This window comes from Saccostrea echinata, unplaced genomic scaffold, assembly GCF_033153115.1.
Source record: "Saccostrea echinata isolate AGI-Se365-2 ecotype Australia unplaced genomic scaffold, CSIRO_AGI_Sech_v1 ptg000054l, whole genome shotgun sequence".
NCBI lineage: Eukaryota > Metazoa > Mollusca > Bivalvia > Ostreida > Ostreidae > Saccostrea > Saccostrea echinata.
Window position 1 is genome coordinate 44,854,462 of NW_026889803.1, and position 12,735 is coordinate 44,867,196.

General features: G+C 32.6%; 1 protein-coding gene across 1 annotated transcript; it reads right to left on the reverse strand.

The window, feature by feature from the left end:
• Positions 1 to 12,387, reverse strand: LOC133204922 (stimulated by retinoic acid gene 6 protein-like). Its single transcript, XM_061340663.1, has 16 exons — positions 12,283 to 12,387; positions 11,870 to 11,952; positions 11,522 to 11,653; positions 9,991 to 10,004; positions 9,429 to 9,549; positions 9,252 to 9,300; positions 9,042 to 9,140; positions 8,843 to 8,934; positions 5,889 to 6,018; positions 5,620 to 5,764; positions 4,641 to 4,795; positions 1,310 to 1,358; positions 1,040 to 1,157; positions 818 to 949; positions 523 to 686; positions 1 to 335 (listed from the first exon to the last, which is right to left on the reverse strand). The coding sequence occupies exons 1-16, from the start codon at positions 12,385 to 12,387 to the stop codon at positions 25 to 27; spliced, it is 1,899 nt and encodes a 632-aa protein (XP_061196647.1). The 3' UTR covers positions 1 to 24.
• Between the last annotated feature and the right edge of the window lie 348 nt (positions 12,388 to 12,735).

Genomic DNA, 12,735 nt, shown 5'->3' on the forward strand with positions numbered 1-12,735 from the left:
CTCTATTTATACTTTGTCTAGAGATTAGATGATCGTGGATCCCACCACTGTTTTCTCATGCTCAAAGGAAAAGTTTGTTTTTGAAGCTTTGCAAAGAGACTGGTTGGAGATCATGGTTTTCATCTTTTGCCACTTGTTTCTTACTTTACGTGTGTAAACTCTGGAAAGCCCACACATCCTGTTTCCATAAACAAGTTCATCCGAGGAATTAAGGCTCTGCACGGATTTAGTGGAGATAATTTTCACAGCTTTGATCATCTGGTCACAAAAGACAACAACGACTGGGTGACAATGGTGAAGTTCTACCTCCAGAAAGCCAAGATATGTCATATAACCTTGAACAGAAGAAACATACTAAGGTCACGAGAACTTAAATGAAATTAATTTATTTATGGCCTAATACACTTTCATTTATTCATATCTTTCCCTAGGACAAAAACTCAACACCAATAAAGGGAAGGTTGTTTCATTTTGTATGTCATGGATATATTTTATTCTGATAAAAAATGTTGGTTCACTTACTTATATCACGATGTTCATATCCAGGAAATAACAAGGATCTATCCATACGCGCTATATAAAATAGTCCCAAGCACATAGAGGTCACAATACGGTACAGACATCTAAATAAACCAATCAGTATATAGTAGAAAAATAGGAAATAGGACAGGTTCTGGTACACTCGCCTGAAAAAGAGTTAAAGTCAGCTTAGATTTTTAAAGAAATTGCGGATTGTCGAAGAATTTCATGCAAAAAAATTATAAATGGATAGCTTTAGAAGAAAACCGAAAATCTTAATCCGTTTGACTACACTTACCTGTTGTCCAAAGCCAGTACTTTCTCCCAGTGTTCCCCGTTGTCAGAACTGATGTAATGATTTTGTAAGAAAGCTTTACGACTGATGATTCTAAGAACAACTCGGAAAATGAACATGAACACCACACCAGGTCTAGAAGCAGTAGGATAAATAAGAATGTCAACATCTAATAAAAATTTAACTAGATGTTAAAATTGAGGAAGAAAATAAACTAATACTTACAATAAAGTCTGTAATGGTGAAAGGAAGCTTTCGGGAACCTCCTTCATAATAGGCAAGATAATACAATACGCCAAGAGAACACAGAGAAAGAACACAACTGTCTGTGAAATCAAATAACCTAGATGAAAATAAGAATAAAGTTAACTTTTTAAAGTAATTTTTTGACTTAATGATACTCTTTGTGTGAATGCTCTCAATTTAAATAAGTTGATATATTTGTATCTACATGTATTCTGAATGAGAATGAGAATCATGATAGATAAACCAAACCTCCAACAAGATGCGATGCTTGGTTTCCTGCAAACATTAAACTTTTCGCCTGAAAGAAAAAAAATTTAAATGTATACCAAATATCTAAGAAGTTAAAATTAATGTCACTGAATATTTTTTTTTCTTTATTCCTTATTAAAAAACGTTATTAGCCCATTAACAACTACTGTTAGTTGTGACAGGAACCGTTACACATATTTTGCACCATTCCTTACAAGTGTTATTAAATTAGAAAATGATTCTGTATTTTGGACCTTCAAATTATTTTCCAAAGCATTTCACCTGAAAACAACGCCTGTATAGTTACATGAGTATTTCAGCGCATATGCACCCACACACTTTCTACTTTCTCACATATAGTCAGTGTCTCATAAAATCAATATACCTACATGTATATGTTAGATGTTAAGGAGGTTGGATCCTGACATCAAAAGTAATGAGGATTTTTTATCAAGTATATTTTTAGAATTTATACACATAGCTTAATTAAAAACCAAAACAAAAAATGGGGGTCAATGCGCTTCTTTTGGCGCTACAGAGCACTTAGTTTGACCTTTTTGCACTGTAAAAACGTCTTACACATAAATCAATTTTTTAAGTTTTTCCTCCGATATTTTTTATTCAAATAAGTTATGGGAACAAACACAGTTTTATTTCATCTTGAATAGACCCATTAAAATTTTTGACAACGAAAAAATTTTTTAAAGTACTCCGCACGTTCCATTTTTTGACCTTTTTGCACTCAAAAAATTTCATTTTGCTAGCATTACAAATTTAACAAGAAAAAAACTCATTTAAAAGTAATGTCATTTCACTGAATTTAAGAAGAATGATTAAAAGTATCTTGTATATTGAGAAAAGAAAGTTAAAAGTGGGGGTCTGTGATGTTAATTTTTAGATATTACTAAAATAGTGCTAATTTTGAGCTTAAATTAGGGCTATTTTTTCTCTTGATTTTCACAATATATTTGATTTATTTATCAAATATGATGATTGAATTCATGACAGTTTATTAAATATATAATTTAGGACCAGTATAAAACAGTTCACTGCTCAAAATAATTCTGTGCAGACTGCATGTAAAAATAGGAATCCAAACTTAACATACTTCAAATACTTCGAAAGAGAAAAAATGATCATTTTCTTCTAAAAAACCTTCCGCCACAAAATATAGTTCCTCACTTAATGCTTTTGGTACGGAATTTAATCATGGAATTTTAACTGAATATAGTTTATTTGGCATTGTAGAATCCAAATTTATTGTAAGAATTAAAACATTACGCAGATTTTTTTAAATATAGGTTAAAATAAAAATCTGCTCAAAAGCTCAGGAGCGAACCTCGTTAAGGAATTGGGGAAACATAATTAAAGTAGGGACCAATCAGAATTCATCATACGTACATGCATGTCCTTTAATTCAAATTTGATAATACCTAGTTGATATCTGTAAATGTACCTCGCTGGTTTGATAAACTGATAAACTGAAATGCCTGACCAAAGAGCAACAATTTCACCTTTTGAAAAAAAAAATTAATTAAAACGTTTGCACATTTCCCGCGTTAATTCTTCATATATTTAAGCTACCATCTCAAAATATTACTCAGTGTATGTGTTCCTAACATTCATATATTATAAATAAGCAAAATTTTCAAAGGTCTCAATTTTATGTTTTATTTTGTAACTAATAATAGAATACGTTCTTGAAAGTGAAACGAAAGACCTTAATACATGTATTTATAATAATAATAGATTGAGTAAAAACAATGCGTTCCCAAATTTCGTTTGTGGAACATGCTAATAATCATAGTAAAACAAAAGGAAGAGTCCTTCGTCCGATTTGTGATAAAAATTTAGAGGATTAGAGGAACATGACTGAAATATTCGTTTATAACAAAATGGTATAGGATCTTCCTACTTAGATTTATTTCTGATGCTTTAGGAGGGTATTCACATTCTAATAATCATCAAACGTTTTCTTGTTTACAAGATATAAATGATCAAAGATTATATTAAGCAATCTGGCCCTTTACCCCCCCCCCCCCCGATTACAACAAGAGATTTAAATCATCTATGTGGTTTTTGATTTAAACTATTCATACATTATTTTTTCTGAGATATAAAGAATATGTAGTAAAGATGTCCATAATGAGACGATTTTGCAAAAAATTGAAAGGTTGCATGTTGTTAAGAACAAATATTTCATATCATAATGGTTTTACAGTTAGAGATATAAAAAATAAAAGATTTAGCCTTATCACAAACGATTAATTATTTTATTAATCAATTAAATTTTGCATCTGATATTTTTCATATAAAAGGGTTCATTAAATATGGCTAATATCGCGTCATTTGTGTTTATCAAACACATCTTGTAATAATATAGCTGAAATTGTTTAAACAATAAAATAAAATAAAAATTATCTTTAAGGAAAACTTCGGTCCCTTTGGACCCTATTCTGCGAAGTCAGTTCCTTTATCGAAAGATAAAATAGCACTTTCTTCTTGATATCAAATAAAAGAAATGCTATAAAAATAATTAATAAATACATTCAGAGATTAAAATAATTCTTGTTCAATGTGTCTTCAGAAACACTATTGATATATAAAGCAAACTCAATTCTACGACCTGGTCCCTTCAGCCCTTAACAGTGCGAAACGAAAGATTTTCTATCGGGTAGAAATTGTCTCAGATCATCACTTTGAACAAGGTTTTGTCTATAACTTAGTAAAAAAATATTTTAATGAGATTAAATGTGCTCAAAGATATAACCCCTAAAATTCAAATTTCTTTCTAAATATTACATTTTAAGAACAACTTTGCTTCAATAATTACAAAACGTTTTTTTAACGATATTAACAAAAGGAGCATTTTCTTGGTTTCAAATGATAGCACTCGATAATCTACAAAGGTTTTAATCGATGTTTTTTGAAATGAAATATTCATAGTTTACGACCTCTAGCAAGTTCCACAATAGGTTCTTCCGAAAATTGTGCACCACAACAATTTTTCCTCTATCATGAATGTTTTATTCGTTTTTATTTCGGGGATTAACGGAATGATTCATCGCTGGAAAAAAAATACATAACGTGGGTTACACTCATGCATTTTTTTCTGCAATGTCGCAAAGTTTTAAAATCGGTATCCCAGCATTATCAACAAAGAAAGCATGTTATTGTTTAAATTGTTGCAGTATTTTTTGAAAGAAAAAGGGAAGTGTGTTAAAATGTCACAATTAACTTGTTTTGAAGGTAAAGATAGATATGCGTAATTGTGATCTATTATTACAATGATTTCCAATATATACATATAAACAACTAATGATCTACAAACCACCATATCACCATGTGTTTGAATACAATTTCTGGGAATGAAAGACCTGTCTCCTCTCCATATCTGAATGATATGTTGTCTCTGAGAGCGATAGATGAGGACCATATTTGCGATTAGATAAACAGCTGATAGCACATTGGCAATGATGAGCGAGACTGAAAATTAAAAAAAAAAAAGATGTGTTTGTGAAACACTGATGCCCCTGTATAGCAACTTATAGCGTTATAAGGTTAAACTTTCTCAAACGCAAATCAAATAGATGGTACCCAAATTAAGGTCTTGTACCGTGGATATACCAGTGAAATTTGAAAGCCCTAGCAAAAACCATTGAAAAGATATGAAAAGGTTTAAGTTTTTTCAAAAGTAAGTCAAACATAATGGTTAAGGTCAAATGGTTAAAATTAATGGTATCCAAGGCAAGGCCTTGTCACATGAAATACACATGTCCAATATGAAAGCCCTAGCCCCAACCGTTCGAAAGATATGGCAAAGGTTAAAGTTTTTCAAAAGTAGGTCAAACTCCTAGGTCAAGGTTAAAGGGTCAAAGATGTTCAAATCTAAAGGAAGGTCTTGTCACAAGAATTACACATGTTAAGTATGAAAGCCCTAGCATCAACTGTTCAAAAGTTACAGCCAAGGTTAAAGTTGGGTACATTTTGTAAAGCTGGGTAAAACTCCTAGGTCAAGGTCAAATGGTTAAATACGACCCAAAGACAGGTCTTTGTCACAAGGAATACACATGTGAAATATGAAACCCATAGCTGCAACCAATCAAAAGTTATGAACAATGTTAAAGTTTTTTGAGGACAGACAGACAGACAGACACACAGCTAGACGGACGGACGGACAGGGCAAAAACAATATACCCCCGAATCTTCGATACGGGGGCATAATAACAACTGCATGTACTGTATAAAGTTTTTTGTTTTTATTATTTGTTATAAAATTAATTTGAAATTTAAAAAGATTCATGAAATACCTTTGATAACTTGAGTTAATGTTCGCAAATACCGAATAGTTGACCTTCTAATCTTGAAACCATACAGGTCAATAACGTCTCTGGACGAAAGTGCGGCGTACAGTTCCCCGAAGTAATTCGACACAACCACAGTAAAAATGAAATACTACCGAAAAAAATGCGTATGATAAAAACATTAAAATATGCCACACCAACAGCGAATTATAAGTTGACAAAAGTTAAATAGCATGTTTCTATTATAGATATAATTATAAATTTTGTGTTATTACGTAATATAAGAGAAGCAGAACTATGGTTTTGATGGCAAGAGTCCTTGTGGTACATCTGTATAGACTTTTATGAAGACAGCATAGCTTAGCTTCAATCACAACTGCATCTGCGCGCTTAATTATCTTCTCTCTAAAAATAACGTTTCAAAATTATAATTATTTTTCTGAGTAATCATTCAGGGGCGGATGCAGGATTGTTTGAAAGGAGAGTAATCCATGTTGTAATACAACAAATCTATTAAGATTAAAGAAGCACTTGGACTTGAAACACTTATTTAACTTATTTAAGATTCATAGTGACAGAGTTTCATTTTTGTATTCTGATTTTTTAAGCTACGGCTACAATGTAAAATAGCATTATGGACCATGCATTAGTTTACTTGTGTTCCATTTTTATACATAAATACATATATTACAGTATAATATACAGTATAAAAGTTGGACCCTTAAAAAAACAAGAGGCCCATGGGCCACAACGCTCACCTGAGTCACATTGGCCCTGCTGTATTCCCTTGAAATACTTTGATTCCCTATTGTTGACCCACCCTACCCGGGGGCTTGATTTGATTAATTTAAAATTCTACACTACCTCAGGAAGCGTTCACACAAGTTTCAGCTTTGCTGGGCTAGTGGTTCTAGAGAGAAAACTTTTTAGAGATGTTTCCTATATGTTTCAATGCAAAAATTTGATTCTCTATTGTGGCCCCACCTAATCCGGGAACCAGAATCTACACTAGCTCAGGAAGCTTCCACGTAAGTTTCAGCTTTTCTGGCCAAAATGATTTTTTAAGATTGTTCCTACATCTTTCAATGTAAAACCGTGATACCTTATTGTGGCCCCACCATAACCCATGGGGGAGATGATTTGAGCGTCTACATAAGTTTCAGCTTTACTGGCCCAATGGTTTTTGAGAAGATTTTTTATTGACCCCACCCTATTTTTGTTTTTTCTTGATTATCTTCCCTTGGAAGGGGATTTGGTCCTCTATTTTAAGAATTTCAAATCCTCTTTTCCCAATAATGCTTTGTACAAATTTTGGTTAAAATAGGCACAGTGGTTCTTGAGAAGAAGTTGAAAATGTGAAAACTTTACAGACGGACGGACAAACGGAATGAAGGCGGACAATGGGTGATCAGAAAAGCTCAAGCTCACTTGAGCTTTCAGCTCAGGAGAACTAACAATACTTAATAATGCTTGCACATCAAATTCATCAATATGACTAACTGCTTTCTTGAGACGATTTTCCTTCGTAAAGCTTTGATCCTTTTTTGACCCCAATCAAGCCAGAGCCTGCTTGGCTTTTCAACAATATCGAATATTAAAAACTTACGACTTTTCAACTTTATATACAACTATTCCTCAAGATAAATTAAAGTCCAGACTTTCTTACATCATTGACAGCTGCTTTTTCAATAAAAATGGAACTCGTAAATTTACTTACCTTGTCATTGGTCATTTGCAAAATTACTTTGTTAAAAAAAAATCTGATTGTACACACAAGTACTCTGAAGATGACATTAAAAAGATGTTCGAGTTTCTGATTGACAATATCTACATGTATGTGGTTTTTGGAGACCAGGTCTTCCAACAATCTATTGGAATTTCCATGGGTACCAATTGCGCCCCGTTATTGGCAGACCTATTTTTGTATTCATATGAAGCAGAATTTGTCTAAATCTTTTACGTGAAAAGAAGAAAACACTTGCTTTGGCCTTCAACTCGACATTTAGATATATCGACGACATATTGTCAATTAACAATGGTTATTTCCATTCATATGTCGACACGATATATCCCTGTGAGCTTGAGATAAAAGATACCACAGAGTCTGACACATCTGTTTCTTATTTGGATATTTTATTAGAAAAAGACATTAAGGGTAATCTAACAACAAAGCTTTATGATAAACGTGATGACTTTAACTTTTCAATCGTCAACTTCCCTTACTTATGCAGCAATATACCCTTATCACCTGCATACGGGTTTATATCTCTCAGGTGATTCGATACGCTAGAACATGCTCTACGTATGAACAATTTCTAAAACGAGGTAAGTTATTGACAAACAAGTTGATGAAACAAGAATATCAGCAGTCTCGTTTAAAGTCATCATTTCGTAAGTTCTATGGTCGATACAATGACCTTATCATCAAATACAATCTTTCACTAAGTCAAATGCTGACTGACTTTTTTCATACTAATTGTTAGGCCATTATTTATACACTGAATTATCGATGGATTTTTCCGTTATTTCCCGATCATGACAAGGAGCACAGGGTGGGTGTGACCAGTCGGCAGGGGATGCTCACTCCTCCATGGCACCTGATCCCACCTCTGATGTCTTAGAGGTCCGTGTTTGCTCTGCTCCTATTTTGTAATGTTTAATTGACTTTGAGCTCGAAAACTGTTCGTTATCTCCACATATTTCATGTAAGGAAGCTTTCATAATGGGTTTTTCTAGCCAAATCGTGTCTAAGATTGTTTAACTTTACACTTTATCCTAATTATTTTCCTTTGCCAGATATCGTGGTCATTCATCAATTATATTTTTTTTATTTTTCAAATCAAGGATGCTTTGTGTCAAATTTGAAATTGGTCCACTAGTTCTTTAGATTTCGAATATGTGAAAAGTTAGGAATGATTGACAGACAAGGTTTTTTTAAGAAAGCTCACTTGACTCTTTGGTTCACGTGAACTAAGCATTGAAAGTATCTAATTTGTATACGGATAAATAAAAAGGTTATATACTAGTATTCAATTCTTTTATCCTGTATTAAACAACATGGCCCTTCAGTGTAGGCGATATACTCATTTTTAGAAAAGTCCCAAAGAAACGCACTGTACCTTAAAACTTTTATGGAAATAAATCTGTTGTAATGAAATATTCTGATCAGTTCAGATGAATAAACTACATGTACATTGAATTTAAAATAAAGGAAAATATATAAAACTACTTCATGTTGATTTCTTCGGCAGTACTCTTTGGTCTCTGAAGTAGATCTTTGACATGCATCAACTGGTCATTCTTTACTAGAGGTTTCTTCAGCTAAAGTATACAATTGTAAGAAAGAATAATTCTTTTTAATATCATCTGAATTTGAGCACAAATTTTTAAACATGTATCATGCCTAGAATACTGCTTGATGTACTTACATTGGTAGATTTCTTACACAGTGCTGTTACAATGCGGTAAATGAAGAGCATCAGCAGATATATCTCAGAAATTAAAACGATGGCATATATAGCCCATTCCTGTAATTAAAATATAGGTATTGTAAACATCTACTCTTTAAACAGACTAATAAGTAGAGCAGATTTATACAAGAAATGCTTCAAATTATTACGACGCCTATATCATCTTACCCAGTCTGATTCGTTACAGAGGTAATTTTGAAGTAAAACAACCAAGAACCTGTCGAAATAGAGAAACACTTTATGTATAACCATACAGGCAAATGAAGGTACATGTAACATCGAACCAAATAAGTAAACGATTGCAATTTAAGAGATGTTCACAATATTAATTTCTTTAATACTCACAAAAATATGGTATAGAAAAACCCAATGATAGATCCAACTAGACGAGACGGTGAATTCAAGCAAGCAAATATAGGATAATATACCATAGACATCAAAAAGCAAACAAGGAAAATTTTTGGTGCTTAAAAAACAAAAAAAGCAAAAAATATTCATTTTAATTGAACGTCAGTGTTAATACAATTAATAGTTATTATTATATGATTGAATAATTCCCATCTCTCTGACTGGCTGAGATCCAACAATGTTAGAAAAAATACTACATTATATTGACCTGCACGTGACCTTCCAGGTCAATATAAGGAATTATTTATTCTACATTGGACCAAAAATAAATAGGGAAATTCCAAATTGATGCAAATAGTTTTAGAAAGTTATTTCACTTGCACCTGATTTCCACTCATATGAATATAACATAAAGGCACATAGATTCTTGGGTGAGGGGTATCATTTCTTTATTTCAAATGTTCAAACATATAAATACATATAAACCAAAAAGTTAGTCAAACTTATGTCAAGGCAACGAGGTAAAAAAAAAATATTGTACTTAAGAAAATGGTCCTACCACAAGGAATACAACTGTGAAATACGAAAGCCCCAGCACAAAGCTTTCAAAATTTATGACCAAAGATAGAGTTTTCAAAAGTAATTCAACTCCCAGGGCAAGGCCAAGAAGTCAAAATTGTTGGTACCCAAAGAAAGTTCTGTTCACGAGAAAAACATATGTGATATATGAAAGCCCCAGCACCAACTTTTCAAAAGTTATGGCTAAGATCAATTTTTTTTTTTTCGAAAAGTCAGTCAAACTTCGAAGTGAAGAGACCAAAATTGTTAGTACGCAATGGAAAGTCATTTAACAAAAAAAAAATACACCCGGAATATTAAAACCCTTGCTCCAACTTCAAAGCTTTATTGTCAAGGATAAAATTTATCAAAAGTAAGTCAAATTCCAAGGTCAATGTCAAAAGGTCAAATTTGTTGGTACCAAAGGGAAGGTCTTACCACGAAGAATAATTATATATTGAAACGCAAAAGAAACGCAACAAGCAGTGATCTACAAATATTTGAATATTTTATCTAATGATTTTCAAAAATGAATACAGTAAGGTTAAACTCGATTTAAAAACATCATAGATTTAATAAAAATGTTAAATGATTATCTTTTAACTTTAGAAAGTAATTAATGACTGTTAAAACACCCCCACCCCGGCCATTCAATAACAGCGTGCAAGACTGTATGCACAACAATTGCAGCTTGATTTCTACGATGCAATAGGTTCATCAATCTCGAGATCTGAGCGAAATAACTATTCTTTGCCATTTTTAAATGCCCGTTTTTAAGATGACAAGGTCGAATTTCCTCTAGCCTGGCGCAGTGTACTGTCATTCATGCTAATGATACGTAAGAGCTTCTTGAGGCGTGATGTATTGTATATTTGCATCTGCAATTCACCATCACCTTTATTTTGAGATTCTCCAGCTAGAGCAATGGAAATGCGTACTTAATTCTTTTTCAGGAAGCCTTGGCATAGCTTACAGAAAAGAAAGGCTAACTTATTTTTCGGAATATTGCTGCGTTATTCATAATGAACAGATACAAACCATTAAAACCCCATATTATTGCCAAACGTTTTGTTAAACATGCAATTTTTGATTTCTGTTAAGCGGACTCAAACTTAACTTCCGGTAATGGTATGAAAATCATTCAACCGTTAAATTACCGATATTCACAGAGTTGAATAGAAATAGGATGTTACGTTTCTTTTGCGTTTCAGTATACATATTATGTATGAAAAGTCCTCGCTCAAACCCTTCAAAAGTTCTGGTAAAATTAAAGATAAAGTTGATATCCAGAAGAAAAGTCTTGTCGCAAGGAATACACATGTGAAATATGAAAGCCCTAGCTTTAATCAATCAATAGTTATGGGCAAGGTTAAAGTTTTTGCAGAAAGACAGACAGACAGACAGTCAGAAATACCAAAAACTATATTACCTCGAATCTTCGATTACGGGGGCATAAAAACAATCAGAGTCAAACACCAAAAAGATACCTGTTGAGGATATGTAGGAAATATTGCTGAATCGGTGATACATACCCAACAACCATCTCGTAGTTGTGTGGTATATACGTCCAAACAAAATAAAAAAAAAATATGTGTTGTAGCGTGCATCCAAAAGCTGCAGCATTGGCGATGGAATTTGTGGTTCCGTCAAGGAAATTTATTGGGCTGAATAAAGAACAGGAAGAAAAAAGAGAATTTTATAAAAGTAAAATTTTTTTTAAGTGTGTCGTTTATAAAAATTTTAAAATATCTACTAAAATGTGGATTTGAACAAAAATATATAAATCATTTACTGATGATATTTATATCAATGCATATCTGAATTAAGGATGTATTATCAGTTGGGGTTCGGTTCTATCATTCTAACAATATTTTACTCACAGTGGAAGTCCTGGTCTACCATAACAAACCTCTGCCTTACATCGTCTTTTTTCGACAAAAGCTATGATAACTGTTGCCACGATCTGTTAGGATGAAAGTATAACAACATTTTTTAAGGATGGATTGTATTTGATCCTACATTAAATGTACAACATCAGAAATTTTACCTACAAAAAATCAGATAAAGAATAAGCAGTCCTACCGTCTTTTAATCGCAAACCTCTTCTGTTTTCGTTTAGTTTTATCTATCATCATTATCTAACAAAATTTTGTCATGACAAATATCCATGAGTTTAAATTGTTAATTCTCTTACTGTTTTTTTCATGCGATGAATACTTACAGAGTAGTTTGCAGTCATAATGCAGAGTTTAGCCTGAGCGACGTTTAACAATTTGAGGAGCTAAATATTTACCGCATATAAAGCCATCCCTTGGTCAATGTAGAGCGCAATTGTGAGTTCCAAACATTCTTGGTTTGTTTGAGTTGTTGTGTTTTCCTGAGCCGTCGTATTCTCCATGCTGTAAATGATTTTTTAGAGAAACATTTGCAATAGTCATCCAAAATGGAAGTTGAAGTCTGATTTAAATGTACATTAATTTAATTAATAATCCGAATCATTGGTCGCATGGAGAGGATAACACGTGTATTGGTTAAATATTCAGCTTTTTATGCCAATATATTAAGCAGAGTTTGTTTTGCTAATACAAAGATTGCTCGAAAGAATAATTTTCTCCTGCTTACTCCAGACTGCCGAATAAATTTGTTTCATAATAATGGATAACTTCGTTTAATCACAAATTTGTTGACACGCATTCGCATCTCTCAATTTACTGCACTAATAATTTTTGATTTCCTGAGATAAGTT

Excerpts from the sequence above, each read along its gene's own strand:
- LOC133204922 (XM_061340663.1), bottom strand. The coding sequence starts at position 12,387 with ATGGAGAATACGACGGCTCAGGAAAACACAACAACTCAAACAAACCAA. Across the intron at positions 6,019-8,842 it reads GCCGAAGAAATCAACATGAA|AGAGAAGATAATTAAGCGCG; the intron begins GTAGTTTTATAT and ends CGTTATTTTTAG. Across the intron at positions 687-817 it reads GTACTGGCTTTGGACAACAG|GCGAGTGTACCAGAACCTGT; the intron begins GTAAGTGTAGTC and ends ACTCTTTTTCAG.